This window comes from Podarcis pityusensis, assembly GCF_964106645.2.
Source record: "Podarcis pityusensis genome assembly, chromosome: 1".
Lineage (NCBI taxonomy): Eukaryota > Metazoa > Chordata > Lepidosauria > Squamata > Lacertidae > Podarcis > Podarcis pityusensis.
Window position 1 is genome coordinate 124,913,220 of NC_138028.1, and position 26,817 is coordinate 124,940,036.

A 26,817-nucleotide genomic window follows, 5' to 3' on the forward strand; every position below is an offset into this window, starting at 1 on the left:
AGGTTTCCCAGCCCACTCACAGGTCCTTATAATATCAGTGGAAACAGTTGGTCCTGGTGAGTATTAACCACTTTCAGTTTTAACCTGAGGTTTGTCATTTGTCCAGTTTTAATTTTAATTTTAATTTATTTGAATTAATTTTGGGATGCATTTTAATTGATTGATTGCTTGTTTTTATGCATATTGTATTATTTATATGATTTATATGCATATTGTATTATTTGTACCCTACCTGTGAGGGCAGGGTACAAATAAAAATTTACAAATGGGAGAAGGGAAGTCCAGGATATTCTTTGGAATCTTTTTGTTGTTGTTGTAGTTGAATGCTGTATGTTGGATATGTGATTGTAAAATTCTAATTTGAAAAGCCAAATAAATAAATAAAACATTTTATTTGCAGCTGTATATCTGAATTCTTAGATATGAAAGTTACTGTCGTAACTGAGGGTGGTGGCCTGTCACTGTCTCTCACCCCAACCATTTCACATTGTGGTGATTACATTTAAAAAAAGGGGGTGGGAAGGGGGGTGCGGTGCATGTGGTCCACCCCGGGTGTCATCCCTGAGGGGGGTGACATCACAGCGCCACAACCCTGTGACGCTCACTCCTTGTCGCAGGTGGCATACCCCTCAGGACGCTCGCCGCTCACCACAGGAAGCACCCGCCAGGAAGCTAGCTGCTTTCAGCTTGCCCCGTCCTCAGGCGGCTAGCCACACCCCCATGGGCAACTAGCCCCACCCCTGGATGCGCAACATGTGCATCGCTCCTGGTTTCGGAGCAGCTAGCTCCGCCTCTGGGTGAGGTGGGAAGGAATCATGTCCACTGCCCTGAGGTAGTTGGAGAAAGAGTAAGATAAAGAGGAAGGAAGGAGGTAGGGAGGAATAAGCACAGAACAAACTGAATATAGAATATGCTTAGGAAACCCAAAGGATTAGGAAAAAGAACTCCAGACATTCACGACATCAAGTCTTCTCTTGATGTCTACAACTACAACTAATCCAGAATGCAGCAGCTAGACTGGTGACTGATAGCAGCCTTCAAGATCATATAACACCAGTCTTGAAAGACCTACGTTGGCTCTGAGCAAAATTCAAAGTGCTGGTGCTGACCTTTAAAGCCCTAAATGGCCTCAGTCCAGTAAACCTGAAGGAGCGTCTCCACCCCCATCGTTCTGCCTGGACATTGGGGTCCAGTGCCGAGGGCCTTCTGGCGGTTCCCTCGCTACAAGAATCCAAGTTACAGGGAACCAGGCAGAGGGCCTTCTCGGTAGTGGCACCAGTCCTGTGGAACACCCTCCCACCAGATGTCAAAGAGAAAAATAACTACCAGACTTTTAGAAGACATCTGATGGCAGCCCTGTTTAGGGAAGCTTTTAATGTTTATTAGGTTATTGTATTTTAGTGTTCTGTTGGAAGCCGCCCAGAGTGGCTGGGAAAACCCAGCCAGATGGGCGGGGTATAAATAATAAAGTATATTATTATTATTATTATTATTATTATTATTCTCTAACCAAGTGACAGAGATTTCCCTCATGCTTATCTACCTGAGGAAAACAGAGGTTGGTCGATTTTTGCTGCAGCCACAATTCCGTTGTGTGTATTTTTTATTATTATTCCATCATATATAAAAAAAAGCATGTTAGTATATTGCTGTGCAAATACGACGGCTTGGTTTATTCTGATGCAAGTGGGAAAGAGGCTGTTTAAAATTTCACCCAGATGCCTGCCTAATTGATTACACTTGTTAGGTTTTTATTTCATGGTAGCAAACAGCTCTCCCGAGAACTGTGTTCATATTCCGGGACCCAGAATAACAACAATCTCTTTTTCAGTTTGAGCATCACTGTTCACTATGGGCTCTATTTTTGTAACTGCTGTTTTCCCCAAAGAGACTATAGTCAGCAGAAAGATAAAGGAAGCATGTACTATCAGAAGAAACTTGAGAAAAATCATGGTTTTTGTGTCTGCATTTTATTTCTATTGAACGTTAAGAAGGAATATTTGGTCTTAGGTTCCCCTCCAACAAAGAATGAAACCTCTTGTTATAAAATATACACAAGGGTTCTTTCCATCAAAGGGGTAGGAAAGAGTTGTTACTAAATATAACATATGTATCTAGCGCTTTGAAAGCATAATGCTAAATCTTTGCTCCCCTTGGGCCATATCATATGATCAATTTTAGTGTTCTGGCCTGACCTAATTAGTATCAGTGCTAATGAGAGGAAGTAGAGAAAAATGTATCTTAGAAGGTTAATAAGTCATCGAAATATGCTGTTAGCATGACCAATCCTTAATTATTATGATTCCTTCCAATATTAGATTACCTGAAAAGGTGTTTCATGGAAAGGGAATAGGAGAAAGTAAATGCATTTTATCAGACGAATTAGCCTTACATATTTCCTTGGATGGTTTTAGAGATGACCACTGGACCCAACATTCAGACAAAGGAACGTACTTCTCAATGAAAGCCATCTGTTGGTGCCTGAGCTTGGAATGTTCATTTTGATAAGAAACTCATTCAGGTTCAAGATGTCCAAAAAGGAACTCATTCCAGTTCATGTTTGTCCACTTACAAAATGAATGAGTTTCATGTTTGTCCATTTACAAAATGAATGAGTTCAGTTCCATTCAAGCTCATCTGAATGATGCTCAGCAATTCCCCCCCCCCCAAGCATTCAGAATGTTACAAGCTGCTGTGCTTAAGTATAAAATATGCTTTAGAAGACTAGGAGAACATCAAAACGCATATGCACAGTGAAATGAATTTTTATTTTCCCTAATAATTATGATCTCTAAGTTTAAAGGACAAAGAGGCTAAAAAGTAAGAGAGAGAGAGAGAGAGAATGAACTTGAAAATGAACTAGAAGTTGTTTGAAGTTGCAAGACAAAGTGAACTTCATTCACATGTCAATTATAGAAACCACTTTCAGGTGTAGTTCAGAGATTTTTGAACCACTTCAGTGAACTTTGTTTAATGATAATAATAATAATAAATTATTTATACACCGCCCATCTGGCTGGGAGGCTCCCAACAGAACACTAAAAAAATGTAAAATGAAATCAATAATTAATTAATTAATAAATAAATAAATAGAAAAGGGGAAGAAAAAAATAAAAACTGTGAAAGCAGGCAAATGGAGATGAGAGAGGGGAATCATCATCATCATCATCATCATCATCATCATCATTATTACCCCGTCCATCTGACTGGGCTGCCCCAGCCACTCTGGACAGCCTCCAACAAATATAAAAGCATAATAAAACATCAAACATTAAAAACTTCTGTAAACAGGGCTGCTTTCAGATGTCTTTTAAAAGTCAGATAGTTTTTTATTTCCAATTTAGTTTATTTCCAATTTGTAGTTTAGAGAACTTTGATGATGATGATGATGATATTAATATTAATAATAATAATAATTTTATACCCTGCCCATCCGACTGGGTTTCCCCAGCCACTCTGGGTGGCTCCGAACATAATACTAAAAACAGAAGAAAACTTCAGACATTAAAAACTTCCCTGAACAGGACTACCTTCAGATGTCTTCTAAAAATTGTGTGGTTTTTTAATCTCTTTGACATCTGAAGGGAGGGCACTACCACCAAGAAGGCCCTCGGCCTGCTTCCCTGTAACCTCACTTCTCGCAGTGAGGGAACTGCCAGAAGGCTCTCAGAGCTGGACCTCAGTGTCTGGACTGAACAGTGGGTGTGGAGACGCTCCTTCAGGCATATTGGGCCGAGGCCATTTACGGCTTTGAAGGTCAGCACCAACACTTTGAATTGTGCTCGGAAACGTACTGGGAGCCAATGTAGGTCTTTAAGGACCAGTGTAATATGGTCTCGGCAGCCGCCCCCAGTCACCAGTCTAGCTGCCGCATTCTGGATTAGTCGTAGTTTCCGGGTCACCTTCAAAGGCATTGCAGTAATCCAAGTGGGAGATAACCAAACTAGCTCTTTGCGAGCACTGATTAGTGCATGTAGGTCAAAGAATAATAGAATGCAAAGGACTCCAGGGGCAATCTAGTCCAACCCCCTGCAATGCAGGAATCTCAGCTAAAGCATCCATGACAGATGGCCATGCAACCTCTGCTTAAAAACTTCCGAGGAAGGAGAGTCCACAACCTCCCGAGAGAGACAGTTCCGCTGTCAAAGGGTGAGCCTCTTCTTTTGATTCAGTGCACCTATTGCAGGTGGCAGGACGCAGGTGGCACTGTGGGTTAAACCACAGAGCCTAGGACTTGCTGATCAGAAGGTCGGCAGTTCGAATCCCCACGACGGAGTGAGCTCCCGTTGCTCGGTCCCTGCTCCTGCCCACCTAGCAGTTCAAAAGCACATCAAAGTACAAGTAGATAAATAGGTTCCGCTCCGGCGGGAAGGTAAACGGCGTTTCCGTGCACTGCTCTAGTTTGCCAGAAGTGGCTTAGTCATGCTGGCCACATGACCCAGAAGCTGTACGCCGGCTCCCTCGGCCAATAAGGTGAGATGAGCGCCACAGCCCTAGAGTCGGTCACGACTGGACCTAATGGTCAGGGGTCCCTTTACCTTTACCTTTAACTATTGCAAACCCTGTTCTTAAGGGTGAGACTCACATATTCTCATTCAATCAATCATAGGTGTTGTCCTGTCATATACCTGCCTAATAAACTAGGCGCCATTCTGTCACCGAAGCAATGGCATTTGTCCCACCCGTTTGTTCACACTGGTCAATATCCACTGGTTAGCTATTCATAAGCAAAGAGATGCGAATCGGTACGAATTAAATAGCTGAAAGGCTCATTTAGAATCTTAAGTGGGTTGGCGAAAGCCTCCAGTTGGCATGTTCTTCTCTTGTCTTCTAGGCAGGAAGTGACTCCAGTTGCAATCTATTATCCATTTCAAACGTCTGTCGCTTTTGGGGTCTTTTATGTGCCCTTATATTTCCAAGGCTGTAGTGTAACCAGGACATGTTGATTTTGATTAAAGCAGTTGGCTTAAAAGCATGTATGTGCCATTAACAAATTGGATGAGCAGCACAGCGAAAGAACAGGAGCCTAACTACTGTTTATTTGGCTTGGCAGCGTTGACTCTGTGGTTTGCCATATCATTCCTCTGCAATATGAATTAGTTTAATTACTTGTCTGGAATCATAATACAGTTGGAGGGTTCCTCTCCAGAGGTGGAGATAGATGTCTGTATGTCTGCACATAACCACCCACAGTGAATGCTTATTATTATTATTATTATTATTATTATTATATTCATATTATGAAGTTAGTAAAAAGTATGCATACATCTATTGTTCCAAGTCATTTTATTCATCCATTACATGCACTCAAGATAGTGTTCATGGTTTTCCCTTGTCTCCATTTCATACTCACCTCAACCATGTAAAGTGAATTAGGCTAAGAGGCAGTGGCTGGGTGACCAGTGAGCTTGATGGCCAAATGGGGATTTGAACCCTGTTTTCCCTTGTCCTTGCCTGATGCTCTAACCACAGCACCACACTGGCTCTCCCACACCGCAGTAGCTCTTATCTGCTGAAAGGAGAGATCAGCTCCGGAACACAAGTTCCGGAACACCCTAGACCACAGCCTACCAGCAGATGGAAGATCTGCAATACAGTCAAACCTTGGTTCCTGAATGCCTCCATTTTGGAATGTTTTGGCTCCCGAATGCCGAAAACCCAGAAGTAACTGCCTCTGAAAAAAATTTGGAAGCCAAATGGCTTCCGAGCCACGTTTTGCATGTTTTTCCCATTGACTTTGCAGCCAGCCCATTGATCCTCAATTTTCGAACTTTTCAGAAGCCGAACGGTCTTCCGGAATGGATTAAGTTCAAAAACCGAGCTTCCACTGTAGATCATTAAGGGTGTGGTGTAGTGGTTAAGAGCGGTAGACTCGTAATCTGGTGAACTGGGTTCCCGTCTCTGCTCCTCCACATGCAGCTGCTAGGTGACCTTGGGCTAGTCACACTTCTCTGAAGTCTCTCAGCCCCACTCACCTCACAGAGTGTTTGTTGTGGGGGAGGAAGGGAAAGGAGAATGTTATCCGCTTTGAGACTCCTTCGAGTAGTGATAAAGCGGGATATCAAATCCAAACTCTTCTTCTTCTTCTTCTTCTTCTTCTTCTTCTTCTTCTTCTTCTTCTTCTTCTTTCTTAAGAGCAACGCAAAAGATCTCTTCTCTTGATTTGTGAGGTGGATGATGTAGTCTTCAGGAAGTACCTCTCGTCCTGGTGAATAATTTTTGGAGGCCCAGTGGCGAACTCCTCTCTCTCTCTCTCTCTCTCTCTCCCCCCCCCCCCCAAATGAGGTTGCCTGAACCCTCATCAGATGTAGATTTGTACTGGAGTATGGCTTCTGGCAGATGCAGTAATCTTTGGGCTCTTGCCTGGAATGAGGACAGAGAGTGGTTTGTGAGCAGGTGTGCCAACTCTATGGGGCTGAGGCCTCTACAACCCCCCCCCCCCATGTCCACCAGGATAGGGCTCAGCCCCCCAATCCTGAGGGGGCAGAGGGGGCCTGGCAGGATGTCGCCCCAAGCCAATCATCATGGCCTAGTGCACCAGTGTCACATCATGGGGAGGCCTAATTGGCCTCTCCCAATGCAGCAGTCATCACACACATACATGATGCTTGTCACATCACACACAAAGTTGGGCGCAACTTGGCACATGTGTGTGTGTGTGTGTGTGTGTGTGTGTGTGTGTGTGTGTAAGAAGCTAGGCTACTGTACAATAGTAACACTGACATTTGTTTCCTCATCCACCCATGCCAGCCTGCTCTGGCATCCTGCTTTTCATGCACTAACACCAATATGAAGAGAGGTGGAGGTGGGTGAAGATAAGTATCACTAGCTTCACCTAAAATATTCTTTTGCTGGGGAGTACAAGATGTGGTTTTAAGTGTCTCTCTTAGCAATTTAACATGGGGGTACGTGTACAACCGCACTGCCAGGATCACTTAAAATCAAAACTTTCTAACACACCAAAAGTTAAAATCAAAATCCCCATCCTAACCGACTGGAGGGGCCAAGCCGTTGATCAAAAATTTTGTTCGCCATGCAAAGTGAATTAGCATCACTGGCATTCTCCAGCCTTTGCCCACTAAGATGGGAGCTGATGTTTGGATGTGAGATCTATGCTCGACAATTTCACCAGACATTAGGTGGCTGAGGGAGGTCAAGCTTATTTGCTGAAAGCAAATAATGACAAGCAGGAAGAGGCAATGATTGAAGATGTTTAGCTTCCCTTCGGCTCTCTTCTGCGGTCCTGCATGGGAGCTAAGCTCCATCTGTGCTTTAGAATAGGAGCTGTGCTCCCTATTCATCCCCTTGCAAATAAATAGTGCTGTGTAAGTTCAAAAGCTCTCGCTTCTTTTACATGAGAAGTCATATCCTTTCTCGGTGAAGCTTGTATTTGTCTGTTATGTAACATACATTCCAAGGGTCCCTGTTTGTTTGAGAGAGAATCTACGTAATTTCTTGCAAATCACAGCCCCTGTTTTACCTGCGGAGAGAGGAGGACTTAAACATATTATTTGAGCATGTGTTGCTTGACTTGCCATTCTGCGGAGCCCCTCCTGGTAGTCTCTAGTAGTTAAATCTTTGAGGGGGTTGGTGGAGACATCTTGACTCCAGTGCACATGTGCAAATGAACGTATGAACACAAAGGTGTCACAAGTGGAACCTTCAACAAAACGTTGCATGGCAGAGTGCTCTCATACAGATTGCCAGACATGTACCCCAATAAAAGCTACTCCTGAGGGTTGCGGAAGCCTTTAGAGCTGCATGGTACATGACATGGAGGACTGCAGTTGCTTGGGGGGGTCAAGGAATTTGTGAAATAATGTGCCTTGTCCTTCCCCAGTGGAAGTACCATATTTTTCACTCTATAGGATGCACTTTTCCCCCTCCAAAAATTAAGGGGAAATGTGTGTGCGTCCTATGGAGTGAATGCAGGCTCCTTGGCTTCAATGATAGCAATGCGAAGCCTCCGAAGCGCAGAGGGAGTGCTCCCTCTGTGCTCCGGAGGCTTCGCGTTGCTTTCGCTGAAGCCAGGAGAGTCTTGCTCTCCCTGCTTCAGCAAAAGGAGCCCGAAGCCTCTGGAGCGCAGCAGGAACTTGCACTGCGCTCCAAAGGCTTCAGGAATAACTGCCAGAGGCTTCGGGTTCCTTTTGCTGAAGCCAGGAGAGCAAGACTCTCCTGGCTTCAGCAGAGAGGGAGAGGTGGCTTCAGCAGAGAGGGAGAGCTGCGCAGCGCCCCTTCAGCCAAGCAGGAGGAGAAATGGAAGGGGCTCCATTTCTCCTGCCGCTTCGCTGAAGGGGCGCTGAGCAGAGAGGGGGAGATTTTTTTTTTCTTGTTCTCCCCCTCTAAAACAAGGTGCGTCCTATGGTCGGGTGCGTCCTATAGAGCGAAAAATACGGCACTTCCATTTACGTACCTACCATTGAATAAAACCCAGTATCTGGCATCATCTCTAGGAAGTTTGGGCAGATCACCAGGAGAAAAAAACACCAATCTCCCAGCTAGCAAACAACTAATTAAGAGCACGCCCTTGATCTTCGTTTCTGAGGCAGGGAGGGTACTGTTAAATGATGGCTGCTAGCAGACTCCAGCAATCACAGTGGGAGAAAGAGAAGCTGTCCGTAAAACACCCGGCCCTCAACCATTTAGTCTTTTATAGGTCAAAACTAGCACTTCTCATTATTCCTGAGAGGCAACAGAAATAGGAAGCCCCTGGTGTAATCTTTTCCCTGTGACCTGAATCGAGAGGTGGCCCACTGGATTTGGGAGAAAAAACACTCGCGCAAAAACGATGATCAGCATAAATAAAGCAGTGCCCTAAAAATAAATTGGGACAAGACTGTGGTACAATGAGTACTGGAAACAAATATATATTGAGTAAGGTCTAATTGATCTTCTGAGTTCTGTTGCTTTGGTAGAAGTGTCTTCTAGCAGCGGAGGGGTTTTTTGCCAATTTGTACAAGACTCTCCAAAACTAGTGTTCAGGGGAATGGGGGATGAAGAGGGGGGAATTGGCAAAAATTGCTCATCCATTAGCAAAATCTTTCACAGGACCCAAAGGCTTGTCTTGCTTAAGGGCACCAATTGGAAACAGCCCACTGCATGTTCGCACCTGTTAGAAATACCGTATTTTTCGCTCCATAGGGCGCACCGGACCATAGGGTGCACCTATGCGCTCGCCGGGCTTCGGGCTGCAGGCTGCTATCCGCAGCTGTGCTCCAAACTCCCGCTGTGCTCCGAAGGCTTGCGGATAGCTTCCTGAAGCCTGGAGAGTGAGAGGGGTCGGTGCGCACCGACCCCTCTCGCTCTCCAGGCTTCAGTGAAAGCCTGCATTCGCTCCATAGGATGCACACACATTTCCCCTTCATTTTTGGAGGGGAAAAAGTGCGTCCTATAGAGCGAAAAATACGGTATCTTACATACATCCACACCATAGCATTTAAAGTGCTATGAGGCCACTTTAAGAGCCATGGCTTTCCCCCAAAGAATTCTGAGAACTGTAGCTTTTAAGGGTGCTGAGAGTTGAATCCCCCTTGCAGATCTGCAATTCTAAGCACCTTTAAGAGGGAACATGCTTTTTTTCTCCTGCTCTGGAGGGAAGGACTCAAACCAGTGCTTTCAAGATACAGGAAAGGAGATTCCGACTAAACATTGGAAAAAACTTTCCGACGGTAGGAGCTGTTCAACAGTGGAACGGTCTCCCTCAGGAGGTTGTGGTCTCTCCTTCCTTGGAAGTTTTTAAGCAGAGGTTGGATGGCCACCTGTCCTGGATGCTTTAGCTGAGATTCCTGCATTGCAGGGGGTTGGACTAGATGACCCTTGGAGTCCCTTCCAACTCAACAATTCTATGATTCTAATGAAGAATTATTTGCTGGAAGTCATGACTCTTAAAGCAGCATAATAGCATTTTAAGCATATGGCATGAACGTGTCCAAATTGTACTAGGTGTGTTTCAGGGTAGGCAATTGTATTGGGGCCACACGCAGGAGTCCTTTCTGCAAAGCAGAAAAAGTATGCAAAATAAATGAGAGTTTAAACCAATCAAATCTTAGAAGGTGTGAGACCAGCCATTTTTGTAATGAATTGCTATTGAATCGTGAGCCGTAGTGGCAACTGCAGATTAGCTGATCTCTCGATTTGGGTTTCTTGGGTGGTATAAATGAACTGGTGCATTATCCTTTTCTATAGTCTGCCTAAAAGATAGATTTGATGTCTGTGAGCAAAGACATGAAATTGCTATAGGCTTGCGCTCTTATAGCCTGCCACCTTTTTGATTTATATGATAAGTGATCTCCGATGACCCTCCAAGGCACTGAACCATTAGAGAGTTATGTTGTGCAGTGATAAGAAATCTTCAGAGATACCTAAATCTTCTCCTTACTCTTCTATTCTTCTTCTCCGTTTTTCTTAACCACTGAGAGTTCCATCAGTTCTGGAATAAAATACATTTTAATATCCGATGCGGCAACGGTGTGAGCCATCGTAATATTTGGAAAGATAAACAGGCGTAAATCGGCAGCAGCCTGATAAAGACGTTAAAATGGGCACATTTGCCAAAACACGTCTGATGGCCCTTTTAGTGTCTGCGTGTTTTCCTATCGTTAAGTTTTCTGAAGGTTAAATGGCTCTGCAGTGTTAGTACAAAGTCAAGGTCCCTGACATTAATCCTTTGACCAGATAGGAAGCTAATAAGTGCATTTTACAACTCCAAGCCTAAACAGTGATACAGTAGCAGAAGCACACTCTCCAACATTTCTCTGATGAAAATAGGGACATTCTATTCTGTTGCTGTTGTTGTTGTTGTTGTTGTTGATACCCTGCCCATCCGACTAGGTTGCCCCAGCCACTCTGGGCAGCTTCCAACATATATAAAAACATAATAAAACATTAAAGCTTTTTTTAAAAAAATCCTTATACTGGGCTGCCTTCAGACGTCTTCTAAAGGTTGTATGGTTACTTATCTCCTTGGTTTGGGGGTTGCATAACTACATACCATAGCTGTCAACTTACAGATTTGAAAATAAGGGACCAGCAGCCAAAATAAGGGATTTTCCTAGCACAGGTATGTTCAACTTCCTAGCCCCTCCGAGCCAAAGGCAGAAAGCCCAGCCAGCAGCCAAAAGAAGCCTCAAGCGGTGGTTCCCACAGCGCAGCAACCCGGCAAAGGGGATGCAGCAAGGAAAACCACCGTCACCTCTCCGCTGGGAAGCGCTGAGCAAAGGCGAGTCCCCAGGCAATGCAGAAGGGCACAAGGCATGCAAGCTCCACCCCCCAGTCATTCTTAGACTCTTTATTGGGTGAGCAACACAGTTGGAGCCTCCCTCCTCCCTGGCCGGCAGAGAGGGAGGGAGAGGAGCTGCTTCCTTTGAAATCCAGGAAACTACCAAGCTTGGTAGTGCAGCTTGATGATGTCATTTGCCAGGATGTCTCTGGGAGCCAGAGGCAGAGAAGAGACGAAGGGGGGGGGAGCTTAAAAGGGCAGCACAGATCCTGCCTCTCTGGCTCTCATAACACAGCAGCCAGCTCTAAGCTTGGTGGCACAGAAAGTCATAGAAGGAGGGCATGGGCTTAAAAGGACTGTGGTGCAGATTGGACAGCGGTGGTGGATGAGTCTTGAGCAGCTAGCAAGATATGGGCAGGGGTTGGGGGAATGCGAAGGAGGGCTGGTGCCTAGTCCTAGGGTCCTACCTGGTAATGTGCAAGGTAATGAAGGGGCAGATTTAGCGACTCTGAGTATATATTCCAATGGGACTAAATCCCAAGGGATTGTGCATTACATTATAACCCAAGTTTCTGAGCTGTTTTTTCATCCAATCGTTGAAAACCATTTCCAGTGTGGTAGGAAAAGGGAAATAACAACCAAAGGAGAACCAGTTTTAGAATCAAATGCACAGCCTTGCCCAATGTAAGGTTTTTCTCATTCAAACGTCAGACACGGGGAATAAAAAACAAAAAACAAAACTTGATTTAAGTGTGAAAACCATCAAAGGTCTCCCGATTTGTTGCATCGGGAAACCACGTAACTGTTTACAGCGATGCTCTTTGAAAGTCCCTCTGTAAGGAAGCCATTTCCCTTTTAAAATAAAATTAAAGTAAGAGTGGAGATGTGAGAGTTTCCAGCACAGACTGCTCTGCTCTTTTCTCTTGTGCATTTTATGAGAAGGAGCTCTTGGCAAATTTAGATCAACATGTTTATTTGGAGGGGCGGGCTGGCAGCTATTAAATTCTGTCACTAATTGGCACTGTTTACACTAAATGTAAATGTGAAAAGTTGGCATCACCTAGGATTGTTGCTTCATGCAAGGCACTGTAGTGTTGACTTTACGGCTTTGTTTTGTTTTGTTTTGTTTTTGCCCTACACTTAACAGCATCTGCATGTAGGAGGAATGGTAGACTCATAAGACTCATCAAAATGTGTGCCTCTTTTAACGTGGGGCAGAATCCAGGAAGGGAAGCTTAAGGAGGAAAGCAACTAGCCCGGCTGATTCTGAAATTGTTTACTTGCAAAATTTACTTCCTGCATTGCAGGACCCTTGGGATCCCTTCCAAGTCTACGATTCTATGAAATTTTGCATTTTCCAAAGGTCACTCGCTTGGATGCTGGATAGAGAGAGGATTGATAATCACACATCAGTGACCCTATTCTGGGACCCTTAAATTGTATCTGTGGAGTAGGCAGCTACCCTCTCTGTTCCTAAACTTTTCATGTTAGCTCAATATTGAAAGGTCTGAAAGCAGGAAGGAGGGGGAATATTATAAATGTCTTTGTTACAATGTTCAGTGACGGACCTTGGGACCTCAAATTTAAGCAGTGTATTGTGTGGCGCCATAATTCAGCTCCCCTTCCACAGTTCTTGAGCTCTATTCTCCATGCTCGTTGTAACTGAATTAGTCACGCCCCCACCCCAAATCTGCCCCTGCAATCCTCCCCATGATCAGAAACCCAGGGGTAGGGCTCCCCAGTCATACCTAGTGATGACAGTGATCATGACAAAGGTAAGGGATTGTAGGGCAATTGTAACTACCGTATTTTTCCAAGTATAAGACAATGCTTTTTGCTTTAAAAAATAGGCAAAAATTGGGTGTCTTCTTATACACAGATAGTGAATGCAGGGGGGAGCATGTGATTAATGGAAGCAGCAAGCAGGAGATCTTCGTTGCACCGCTTTTTGCAGCAGATTGAGTGGGTGATTGGTGGCTGTGGCAAGGCCTGCTGGTGATTGGCTGCGGCTGCAGCAATTGGGCAGGCAATTGGCTATGCCGAGGCGGGCAAGCAATTGGCGGCTGTGGCAAGTGGGTGGGTGGGCTGTTGGTGGCAGCGAGTGGGCAGACAATTGGTGGCTGGAGCATGGTGTGTGATTGGCAGTGGCTGTGGCAAGCGATTGGCAGTGGTGGGCACTAAGAAATTTCTTAATTTGGAGTTTAAAAAGGGGGTTGTCTTATACATGGGGGCATCTTATACACACAAAAATATGGTAATCAAGGCTTTCTTCAGCTGGAACTCACCAGAACTTAGTTCTGGCCCCTCTCAGGTAGGTGCTATTGCCATTCCAAAAGGATGAGGGAGATCTTCGTAGCACCGCTTTTTCTAGAAAAATAACACTTTTTATAAGATTAAGATAAGATTTGGACCTTCCAGTTCAATGTGGATATATTGGGGTGGATGAGGCAGAGCTGACATGTGTGGTCCTGTAGCCCCTCCACAGACAAGAGTCACCCTATTCAGATGCTCTTAAATTCTATCTATATCTATATCTATATCTATATCTATATCTATATCTATATCTATATCTATATCTATATCTATATATCTATCATCTCTACCTTGGGGGAGGGAATATTGCTACAAGATCAGCTTGTACAATGGGGGAGTGAGTCTTATTTATTTGAAGATTAATAGCCCGCTTTTGTTCACTTCATGCAAGCTCTCAATGCTGCTACGATATTAAAACATCCAAGCAAGTAATTAAAAACCAAATCAGCTGTGTTATCACAGCAGCAGAAATAACCGAACGAGCCCAACTGTATGCTATTACACTTTGAGATCAGGAGCTGGTCTATAAAGTGTTGACAGCCCCATCTAAATGGACCCGGAATCTCAAGCAATGAGTTCCATACAGGTGGGGCTGTGATGGAGGGAGGGAGAGACCTCTAATTATTTCCAAATAAATCTGGCCTCTGAAAGAGACAATACCCACAGCAGAAACAGGCTGCAAGGCCACAGTGATCTGAGAGATCAAGCTACAGTAGCACACTTCCGTTGCTGCCAGTGGAGTGTTGCGGAAATGCAGCAATGTTAGATTCCCATTGGCCTTCCCTACAGGAATTGGGATCAGTTGTGTCTCATAGGAAACATAGAAAGATGCCTTGTATTAAGTCACACTTTAGACCCATCCAGCTCACTATTCTCTACACTGATTTGCAGTGATTCTTCATGGTTTCAGGCTGATTTCTCTCCCAGGCCTACCGGGAGATAGCAGGGCTTGAATCTGGGATCCTCTATACACAAACTCTTACCACTGAGCTCTAGTCCCATCCTCTCCCCCTACAAGAAGAAAGTAACCCATATTTGTTGTTGTTTAGTCGTTTAGTCGTGTCCGACTCTTCGTGACCCCATGGACCAGAGCACGCCAGGCACTCCTGTCTTCCACTGCCTCCTGCAGTTTAGTCAAACTCATGCTGGTAGCTTCGAGAACGCTATCCAACCATCTCGTCCTCTGTTGTCCCCTTCTCCTTGTGCCCTCCATCTTTCCCAACACCAGGGTCTTTTCCAGGGAGTCTTCTCTTCTCATGAGGTGGCCAAAGTACTGGAGCCTCAGCTTCAGGATCTGTCCTTCCCATATACATGCTTCAAAAATGCTAATTCAATCACACATCTGTGATTGTCTATGTATGGGAAGTTGGAATTTAACTTGATTGTCTATGTATGGGAAGTTGGAATGAAGGCAATAGACCGTCCAAGTGTCCCTAATTTCCAGGGATAGTCCCAGATTTACAGAAGCTGTCCCAGTTTCTGATTTGATCCCAGAATGTCCCACTTTTCCTTAGGATGTCCTATTTTCATCAGAGAAATGTTGGAGGGTATGGAGTTATGTGACCTCCGAGCCAAGGAGATAACTAACTATACCACCTTCAGAAGACATCTGAAAGCAACCCTGTATAGGGAAGGTTTTTTTTTTAAAAAATAAAATGTTAAATGTTTTACAGTGGTACCTCTGGTTGCGAACGGGATCCATTCCGGAGCCCCATTCGCAACATGAGCAGAATGCAACCCACGTCTGCGCGTGCTTCTCCACATGCGTGTGATGTCATTTGGAGCATCTGTGCATGCGCAAGTGGTGAAACCCAGAAGTAACCTGTTCCTTTACTTCCTGGTCGCCGCGGGACGCAACCTGAAAAGATTTAACCCAAAGAGTCTTTAACCCGACGTATGACTGTATTATGTTTTTATGTTATTATGTTGAAAGCTGCCCAGAGTTGCTGGGGCAACTCAGTCAGATAAGTGAGCTATAAATAGTAAAATTATTATTATTTTCATCATGGAATGGGATGTCCCTATTTTCGTTGGAGAAATGTTGGAGTCAACCAACCGTGCCCTGGGCTCCCCCAACCTCTCTCAAAGCCAATTAAAACTAATAAATGAATAGAAAGAGAACGTACCCACAAGATGCTAACACAAAAACCTCGCACATACTCTTTGTAAAAGAATGAAAATTTATTACCCCCCTCTCTTCCTCTCCCCCTTCTCCCCAACCTTATATTGATTACAACATTAATGTCTCACATGGAATATAACCAGTGCTTTTTTCTGGGGGTATGTAGGGGTATGCATGCCCCTAAACATTTTGTGAATCTCTGTACTTTTGTCCATTTACTGTATTTATTTTTCCCAATTTGAACTATAAAATGGTGATTTTCTTGAGTCTAAATGAGAGTACCCCTAAACAATTTTTTTAGAAAAAAGCACTGAATAGAACTGACCTATAGAAAGGACTTTATGATCTGAAAACAGAGACATTGTATGTACTTTTGCAGCCCAATAATCTTTAATAAGAACAATTTTCAAAGAGCAAAGTGTCTTGGAAGAGGGAAAATAATGTGCATGCGTTGTCTGTCACTGAAGGTAAGGGATTCGCTTATGAAGACTGAATAGTTGCCAACTCCCTCTGACTCAATCGCACACTGTTCCAATAACATTTGAATGACAGCTTCCTGCGGGACTTGGCAGGTCATGTGGGAGGGCTCCTACGACAGAAGCAGAACCATGTAATCAGAGGGGAATGGCAAGCAGGACTGCAGCCTATGAAGCAGCCCTCAGCAATCCACCAGGCAAGAAAAGGATGCTTGTGGCATAAAATCAGGGCTCTTGCATATTATCCCCTTGCTTTTGCATTGCACAGACCCCCATGCGTTGCTTGCATCTACGAAAGTCTTGAAGTTATAATACTCACTTATATCACTGCCATCCATGCTGAGGCCTTGATTGAAAGCTCGTCGGTATCAAGGAGAATGTTTCAGGAGCTCCCATCGACGGCTTTTGATCAGGGCTCAAGTTGGCACTGGAAATTGTGGTTAATTTCCTTTTGTGTAAGCTTGCGTGGGATATAGGTAATTTTCCCTTCACTGAACGAGAAGCCTGCGCGCAGCCAATAGAACCAAGCTATGTCACACGGGGCATTTGTGGCCGGTACAGCTGAGGAGCGTTTTTCTTTTCATCTTTCCTGTAATGTTATTTTGAGCTTTTGCCAGAGATCTGAAAGGATAGTTGCTCCTGCAACGACCCCTCGTTTCACACCCATTCATTTTTCTCACTTTGCGGCTTTCAACCAAGCTAATGCTCTCGCGGAGAGGGGGCTACGAAAAGACTTATCGATTGAGTGCCAAGTCACTTTCGGCATTTGAGCGTCTCTCCGGCTTGTGTGCTGGCCGAGATGGGTTTTTTTAAAAAAATAAATCACTTTCTAAGAAGGTGTTTGGGGTATTCACTCTTCTGCATTTTGTAGATACCACTGGCCTCTCTCCCCATGTATCTCTTAGCGGCCTCTCATTCTCCTGCCCTTTTGACCCACTTCCTTCTGCTAATGTGAAAGCCCACAGTGGGATATCTCTGCGCGAAGCTCAACTCACCCCGTGTTTTTGTCTCGCTGTGTTAGTTGCCATCATCCGGCTGCCCTTGACACTTCTCCCTCTCTCACACAATTTTTAGCACAGCTTTCTTCAGCCAGATGTGTACTGGGGGAGAAGGGGCCGGCATTGCAGAAACATCTTTCACTTAGCTTCTGCTTACCCTAGGAGCACTCAGATTTCAAGCCACTTGCTCAAGAGATTGTCCCTCTCTTCCCCAAACAGATAGGTCTCCGCAATTTTATTTTGTTATCTGATTTGTTGATACCCCACCCTGCAAAGAAATTCCCTTTACCTGGCAGAAACGGGAATGCAACCATAGAACTAAAGTAAGAAATTATCGGCGAAATTTGTGATATGCCATGTCAAATGTAGCTCACCAGCTATGTACCAGGAGTTAGGTGAATCTGTTAATTTAAGTGCCTCTCAATTTGACATCCTCCGCCATCTTCAGTTTGTTTCTCCACATTTCTATGTAATTTCATGATTTTTTAAAAAAGCATCTTCATGAAAATTCATCAACATTTTAGTCAAATTTCTCCTAATAGACACATTTTTGCAAAGATATTTATCCTATTAGGATGCATTTCTACTATGCCATTTCCCCTAATATATGTGATTTTAAGTCGGTGGAAGAAGATTGGGAAAAATTCAAAGCTTATTTACAGAAATATTCTAAAATTAATGAATGTTAGAAAGATGCTGGAAAGAAGTTATATGACTTTAGTACAAATATTATAAAGAATCAAGTATGAATAGATTGATGTTGGGTAAAGAGGTAAATTTAAGTCTAAAATTGTGTTAAGTTAAATCATGGAACTAAATTTGTGAAAGAGGGAAAGGACTTGCTGGAATATTTAATTGAACTAGAATACAAAAAAGGAGGTGTGAGGAAGTCGAGGAAATAAGCAAATGAAAGATAAGGATATGAAAACATGTGGTTCTTTTGTATGTTTGTTTGTTCTCTTTTGGGGGTTTTTTTAAAAAAAAATGCTTTTCTTTTCTTTTCTTTTTCTTTTTGTATTGTTGATGTACTACTGTATTTATTTTTGTTTTTGAGGCTTTGTAATTGTTTATTGCTTATATTTTTCTTTTGTTTTTCTTCTGTTTTTTTGCAATGTCTAAACTTCAATAAATACTTTATAAATATATATATATATATATATATATATGTGTGTGTGTGTGTGTGTGTGATTTTAAAATATGTTACAGTGGTACCTTGGATTAAGTACTTAATTCGTTCCGGAGGTCCGTTCTTAACCTGAAACTGTTCTTAACCTGAAGCACCACTTTAGCTAATGGGGCCTCCTGCTGCTGCTGCACCGCCGGAGCACGATTTCTGCTCTCATCCAGAAGCAAAGTTCTTAACCCGAGATACTATTTCTGGGTTAGCGGAGTCTGTAACCTGAAGCATATGTAACCTGAAGCATATGTAACCTGAGGTACCACTGTACTTGGCTGGATAATTGTGTGCCCAGGTGTAACAGCGCAAAGGCTGTCCGGGGCAGCTCCATGAAAGAATAAGACATTTTACATCAGTACTTGGGTTGACATAGGCCACAACTTTATTGATCACAGATGTAAGCAGACTTTGGTGAAAGCATTGGGTTAGAATTCTTGTCTCTGTCAATGACTCTCCCGGCTCACTAAGCCCTGTTACCTCTTTAGCTTCCGACACCTCCTCTTCCCAGTCTTCTTCCTCTTCCTCTTCTTCCCGCTCAACATTCCCTGGGCTCTGAGTCATCTTCCCTTTGTGGTTCTCCAGCTGGTTCCCCCCCCCCCACGGTTCCTCTGTGTCCAACCAATCCCAGACAGACCAGAGGTAAAGTAGGTAAAGCAACATATTCACATGTTAAGGTAAAGGTAAAGGGACCCCTGACCATTAGGTCCAGTCGTGACCGAATCTGGGGTTGCGGCACTCCTCTCGCTTTACTGGCCGAGGGAGCTGGCATACAGCTTCTGGGTCATGTGGCCAGCATGACTAAGCCGCTTCCAGCGAACCAGAGCAGCGCAAGGAAACGGCGTTTACCTTCCCGCCGGAGTCGTACCTATTTATCTACATGCTTTTGAACTGCTAAGTTGGCAGGAGCAGGGACCGAGCAACAGGAGCTCACCCCATCGCGGGGATTCGAACCTTCGACCTTCTGATCGGCAAGCCCTAGGCTCTTGTGGTTTAGACCACAGCACCACCCGCGTCCCTTTCATTCACATGTTACCTGTGTACAATAGGCTAGTTTCCACACATGCTCACATCCTCCTCTCTAGCCTTCATCCCAGAAACCAGGAGGCATTATCAGACTTCAAGCATACCTTCCAGCCAGGCCCACAGAAGGAGAATGAAAAACAGGTCAAGTGAGGGGTATGGTCTAGGGAGAGTACTGGGGTCCAAAGAGAGAGAGGTCTGGGTGCCCATATCTTTGTGCCCTTGTGTGTGTCTGATTTCTTGCTGCTGGTTTTAGATTTATTCATTTCCTGTTTTAACCACCAGGCCATTGTTGCTGTTACGTTTTGCCTTTTTATTTGTAAGCCGCTTTGTGCAACTCCCCTGTGGAGAGGGTAAAAGCAGGATATAAATATTTTCGATAAATAGGTAAATGATTGCATGTCACTAGAGTCCATGCTTTGCCTACAGAATCTTGCAGGCTTCCAGTTGGCCAATGTGAAAACAGGATGTTGGATGAGGGGGATCTTTGGCCGGAGCCAGCAGGCATTTTGCTAACATCTTGAAAATAATCACAGATAGGGTTTTCTGAATGCTGCGTGAAATGCTTCCCAATGCATTTTTTATTATTATTATTCTCTGAAGACTCGTGGAAGGTTTCTTGGAGGCATGTGCAAAATGGTGCAAAACCTAAAGGCCAGGGAGGGAGACAACAGCCCTCGGGTCACCTTAGAAAATGAACATCTTACACTCTGAAAGCTTAAATAGCAGCAGGAAATAAGGAGAAAATAACTCTTTCTAGGTTGTCTGGTTTTATCAGGGCACTCAACTGCACAGTGGGGTGGGAAGAGAATTCACTTTAAACAAATTTTATCGCCAGGCAACACCGCTGTTGAGACCAATGGCAGAAAAAATAAATAAAAGGAAGGAGACTGCTGTTTTAATTTAATGCTGGGGAATAATGCCTGGGTAGTTCAGTTCTCCCAGCCCAGTTACTCTCCTTGTTCACCAATGGCAACTGCAATGAAAGGACTACCGGCTCATTTCTAATAAAAAATGAAGGGAGGATGCTCTGCTTATGCGTTGAACTTGCTGTCTGCAAAAGGTTCACTTACTATTCACAATGTAAACCATCCCTGGATGCTGAGTGTTTGGAATACAGATTTAAAACGCTGCTCTTCTTCTTGAAAACATATGTTGTCCGTGGGAAAAGCATACCTGCTAACACTGGAACATTATAAAAGGATACACTGAAGCTGCGGGCATTTAGCTGGGGGAAGAGAGACCAAAGACAATCCTGTTAAATTAAATATAAATACATGGAAAGTGTTGTTGTTTTTTCCAGAGGGACTTAAAAGCAGAGAGAGAAATTTTGCTAAAAATGAAGGAGCTTGTTTTTCAGAACTTGGACAATCTGGCAGGTTTACAAAGGCTTAATTATTGAGCTATGTGATGCCTGGCACTTCTCATGGAGCTTTTGGAAAAAAAAGTTTTATGGATAGTTGTTAAATTTATTTTGCAACCTGAAGGTGAAGGGCAGTTATCCTAGCATATAAGCTGTTTCCAGTCATAGTGGGCAGTGGCTGTACAGAGCAGCCTTTCAGTGTGTGTGTGTGTGTGCGTGTGTGTGTGTGTGTGTGTGCGTGTTCTTTATTAAAAATAAAATGTACATAATTACAAGTGTACTGAGGAAGATAAGACACCGAGAGAGAGAGAGAGAGAGAAAGAAAGAAAGAAAGAAAGAAAAGAAAGAAAGAAAGAAAGAAAGAAGAGTTTAGATTTGATATCCCGCCTTTCACTCCCTTTAAGGAGTCTCAAAGCGGCTAACATTCTCCTTTCCCTTCCTCCCCCACAACAAACACTCTGTGAGGTGAGTGGGGCTGAGAGACTTCAAAGAAGTGTGACTGGCCCAAGGTCACCCAGCAGCTGCATGTGGAGGAGCGGAGACGTGAACCCAGTTCCCCAGATTACGAGTCTACCGCTCTTAACCACTACACCACAGAAAGAAAGAAAGACACATATCCAGGTAGAAAACAAAACAGAACAAAACAAAACAAAAAGAAATTTGATACATTACGAAAAACAGGGGGGAAATGTAATTGTAGCTATTGTTATTTCTAGTCGTAGTGGGCACTGGCTGGGCAGAGCAAATGTCATTTGGCTGAGCTATGTCAGGTGCTTTTCAAACATCAGCACAGTGAACAACCATTGGAGGACCCCGTGCCAGATCTGTGCCCTGAGAAATACCAGTTGGGCTCACCAGCTGTCAGGGACTGCCATCGGAAGGAAGGGAGGTGGAAGGGCTCACACAGGTTGGGAGAGACTCAGCAGCTGAAGAGGGAACCAGTAGGGGGAGAAGAGCTGAGCTGAGGGAAAGTGAGCAGGAGGGATGGCTCCGAGACACTTCCAGCGAAAACAGTGGGGAGGTTTCAGGACCTCCTGTAGGGACACCCACTCCTCGCCGGAAACTGTCACGCAGAGAGTCCAGAAGACGTGTTTCCGTTAAGGAGCTTTTATGTTGGAAGCGATTCCGAAAGCAACCACTGTCGGAATCTGCAAGCGACTGACAGAGCCATGTTTAAGGGGCTCCGTTACAGACAGAGGTTTGCAAACTTGACCAAACTCTGAGGGACTTGGATTTTATGCACAAGCAGCTCATCGTCCCATCACAGCAGCCTACAGGAAAGAGAGAAGTGCAGAACATGGTTTGGCAATGTGAATCATGGGTGGGGATTGAAGAACGGGGGAAATGGATTCAGTTCGCAGTTAAAGGTGAATCTTCGTAATCTACATGAACGTGAACTGAAACATAGCTAGCCTCCAATTTCGCATGTCTCTGAATTTTGCAGTGCATTACTCCAGCCCAGCAGTGGGCGTATGCTATGCATCTACTAGGGCATAGTGTGCATAGAAAAACACATACCCATGAAAATAATGCACAAATGCTCATTATATTAGAAGAATTGTGCTGCAAAATGTGTGTATTAGGCAAAAATTGCATATGCAATCCTTTTCAAAATCCACCAGCATTTTTAGAGTTCATTTGTTCTAATATACACACAGTCTCTTTCTCTTTATAGCGTCTCGCATCCATCTTTATATATACGCCTCTTCAAGTTCTCCCCATTGCTTTCTGTTGCTTCTTTATGTAACGGTTACTGAATTTAGGATTAGAAAAATGAGAAATGGAGAGAAACCACTCCTTAAAGCACCCATCTCATAAAGATAATGGATGCTATATTCTTTCAGCGTTCTCTGCTGTGGTGGACATCAACTGCCTGCCTTGCCTCGGAGGGATCTTGTAAAGATGTTAAAGTTTTGTAACTGCTACACCTACTCGAGATGCGGGTCGGGACCTGGGAGTTTGCATGCGGGGGAATAAACATCCTCTTCCCTCCTCTCCCATTTCTAACTGAGCTTCCCATCTTCTTTGAGTTAACTCAAAGAAGATGGGAAGCTGATCACATCACAAGCCGTCTCTGATCTGACAATTTCGCCCTAAGGGAAACTTTGTGTTTCTTTTCATTGTAATGGGCTGCATATGTGGGCACGAATATTTTCTTTCTTGCGAGCGAAGCCAATTAATTTTCTTTTTTAAGTTCCAAAGCTCCTCCATGGAGCCGCTTTGGGGACTGAGTGCAACTCCTTGTTGAGTCATACCAAACAAGAACCCACAGCTTGTGTTAAACTCCGCTGACAAAAACTGCCCTGTAGTGTTCAGTGTGAACCAGTCCTTAGACTGTTGTTTTAGGAACACAGGAAGTTGCTTTATACTGATCAGACCATTGGTCTGACTAGCTCAGTATTTCCCTCACTGACAGACAGAAGATCTCCAGAATATCAACCCTACTTGGAGCTGTCAAGTGTTGAATCTGGGACTTTTTACATTGCACAGCACTGATCTCTCCCTTCCTCTGCCAATCATTACACACTTTTGGGTGAAGCTACACACAGGGTGATTGTTTCATCCTTATGCGACGGTCACCTCCAGGCTTGACTACTGTAATTCACTCTATGCGGGGCTGCCCTTGAAGCTGTCCCAGAAACTCCAGCGGGTGCAGAATGCTGCAGCGAGGCTCCTCGCGGGGTCTCTGCCATGGGAGCATATTCACCCAGTGCTTTTCCAGCTGCACTGGCTCCCGGTGGAGTACAGGGTCAGATTTAAGGTGCTGCTTTTGACCTTTAAAACCCTTCGCGGCCTAGGACCCTCATACCTACGGGACCGCCTCTCCTGGTATGCCCCACGGAGAGCCTCAAGGTCCATAAATGGCAACACCCTAGTGGTCCCAGGCCCTAAGGAAGTTAGATTAGCTTCAACCAGAGCCAGGGCCTTTTCAACTCTGGCTCCGGCCTGGTGGAACGCTCTGCCTCATGAGACCAGGGCCCTGCAGGATCTGATTTCTTTCCGCAGGGCCTGTAAGACAGAGTTGTTCCACCTGGCCTTTGGCTTGGAGACAATTTTATTCCCTCCCCCTCTTTCTTTTTTCTTTTTCTTTTCCTTTCTCCTCCTACGATGAGGCTACATTTTAATATTTTAAAGTTTCAATATTTTAATGTTGTATTTTAATTTTGTTTTTAAGTTGTATTCATTCAACTTGTTTTTATTATTGCTTGTTAGCCACCCTGAGCCTGGCCTTAGCTGGAGAGGGCGGGGTATAAATAATAATAATAATAATAATAATAATAATAATAATGAAAAACAGCCATTTTTAAGCAGAGTCCTAGCAGAGGGTGGCAGGTGCTACTTCACCCTTTCCTTTCTGCCTCTTTTCCATTCAAAATAGCTCTCTCTCCTAGCTGTCTTTCTTCCCATTTCTTCATTCATAAAGATGGGGTCACAGCTGGGAGAGGGGCAATTTTGAACAGAAGACAGCCAAAGCAAAAGGGCTTTAAGCAACAGTGCCCAACATCTGCCACTACAGCAGCAACCAAGGCTGATTGTGGTTTTTTAAAAAAACATGTTGGGGAAAATGCACATATTCACCCTTTGCTGCCTAAGTTCACTGCTAACCATCTCATTGCAATATTGCTTCCCTTGCCTCACGAAACCTCCCAAATTGATACAACAATCACATTGGTGTTCTGAACAAGTGCATGGTGGGAAGAGAGCAGGTGCCACTACCACCCACCCAGCACACATGCCAGCGCATGTCTACAACATGCCTACACATATATGTGATTGGGAACAGTGCGCCATTGGAAACTTTGCAAAGACATGATTCCCAAGAATGGGGAGAAGTGCCTGCACTTATGTGACCAACCGGTCATCGACACATTGCAGATGTGTCCTGGAACATGTGCAGCAGGAGACACATCCTATTAGGTTACATCTGCACCATACATTTAAGGCACTCTTGCACCACAGTTGTGGCTTCCCTTTCCCATGAAAGGAAGAACTCTAGGAACTGTAGATTATTAAGGGTTCTGACCCTCATAGAGCTAAAATTCCCTGCAACCTTAAACCAACTACAGCTCCCATGATTCTTTGGGGTAATTCATGGCTGTAAAAGTGGTACAGTGGTACCTCTAGTTACATACTTAATTCTTTCTGGAGGTCTGTTCTTAACCTGAAACTGTTCTTAACCTGAAGCACTACTTTAGCTAATGGGGCCTCCCGCTGCTGCCACACCACCGCCGCGCGATTTGTGTTCTCATCCTGGAGCAAAGTTCTTAACCTGAGGTACTATTTCTGGGTTAGCGGAGTCTGTAACCTGAAGCGTATGTAACCTGAAGTGTATGTAACCCAAGGTACCACTGTATAAGAGTGCTTTAAACTCTTATGTGAGTGAGTGGTTTGAGTGTGACCCTAGTGTATTCATTCAATACAGAGCCCCAAGCTGCAGAAGGGTTGTAGCTGAGTGGAAGAGCACCTGCCTTGCATGCCGAAGAGCCCAGGTTCAATCCCCGCCATCTCCAGGCAAGGGTGGGGATGCTTTCAGTACCTTGGAGAGCTCCTACCAATCAGTTGTGGACAACACTAAACTAGATGAACCAACAGCTTGATTCAGTGCATGTTAATTTTCTATGCTCTTTCTGCGTTCCTAAACGTTTGAGAGGCGACATAGTCATTCGCACATATAAACTATACACAAGTAGATGGGATGTTTTCTTTATTGTTGCTGATTTTGTGACAGATTTTGGACTGGGAAACTGACGCGTTTCTTCTTGATTTCTTCTTTCACAGGCAGTGAAGGTTCTGGAGAAACCATTCAAAAGGAAACATCCACCTGCGACATTTGCCAATTCGGGGCAGAGTGCGATGAAGATGCAGAGGATGTTTGGTATGGTAACATGCATTCATTATCGATTTATTTGTCTTGAAAAGCTTGATTTCCCCTCATAATTATTTTTCTTCCAAATTCCTCTCCTTGAAATGTAGCTAAGGTTGTACTGTTTCAGTTGTGGTGAAAAACTCAAATGTGTTTCTTGAGTATAACAGACTCCAAAAAGTTCTTTTGTTTTTTTAAAAAAGAGAATGCAGAGATAGAAACAAATTTCTCCCACTCACACCTGAAATCTGATTATTTATCATTCATTTACACTGTTTTAATGGGATGAGGCTGCAAGCTTCAAACAGCGCTGAGGCTGGAGTTGGACACTGATTGTTAAAGAGAGTTGAAGGTGGTACGATAAAAAGTCATCATTTCACATTTCCTTTTCACCTTTTCAGCCTCCAGTCAAACAGGTTAAGCGGGTTTTTCACGCAGTCCGAGCTATTTAAAGCGGATTATCTTCTGTCTTTAGCCTTCCCTTATAAAAGTGGCTAAGAGGGCATTTAGACATGGATAATATTACTTTAGTTTTCCAGATTATAATATTACCTTAGTTTTCCACGTTGTTCTGTTCCTTTCACACTGCGGTAACTGTTGTGTTATGAAACGGCAGCTTTTTGATACTGGCATATCACACTAAATTTCTTTCACACCAGTGGGCATGGTGTGACACAACAAGGAGCATTGTTGGACAATGTTACAATGTTGCTACTCCCTCACCCTTTCCACACATCTGTGTTTCTGTTCCCCTATGGAAACAGCTTAAAGTTAAATAATTATCTAGGGGATAAGGGTTCATCAAGAAAGACCTGGTTATGTTTAGAATGATACTGCATAGGGAAATGTTCCCTGATACCAAGATGAGGGATTCTATGGAATGCAGATAGAGAGAATTGATAAGAATAATGATCTGTTGTGACCTTGACGGAAACGTACAATAGATCGGCCACAATAGATCGGCCCTTCTTGTGTTTTGGCTCATCTTCCTCTCTTTTTTCTTTTTTCTCTCTCTTTTTTTTCTTCTTTTTCCTCCTCCTCCCCCTTTTCTTTTTTCTTTTTTCTTTCCCATAATGGGCTTATGTTCTATGCCATGTACTTAGATTTTTGTTTTTGTTTTTGTTTTTTAGCTTTTTTCACCATCATTATTATTAAGGAATTTTTCTTTTGTAATTTTGATTGTCTATATTTATTTCTATTTGTTTAAAGCAAAATAAAAAGTATTTTTAAAAAAGAAAAGAAAAAGAAAACAGCTAGAAAGAACTG

General features: G+C 43.8%; 1 protein-coding gene across 1 annotated transcript in view; it reads left to right on the top strand.

Moving 5' to 3' along the window:
- The window catches only part of TMEFF2 (transmembrane protein with EGF like and two follistatin like domains 2), a 250,317-nt gene that overhangs the window by 138,267 nt on the left and 85,233 nt on the right, over positions 1-26,817 (top strand). Inside the window, exon 5 of the mRNA XM_080972358.1 lies at positions 25,467-25,563. Within this exon, the coding sequence (XP_080828484.1) occupies positions 25,467-25,563 (97 nt within the window). The remainder of the gene's footprint in view (positions 1-25,466; positions 25,564-26,817) is intronic.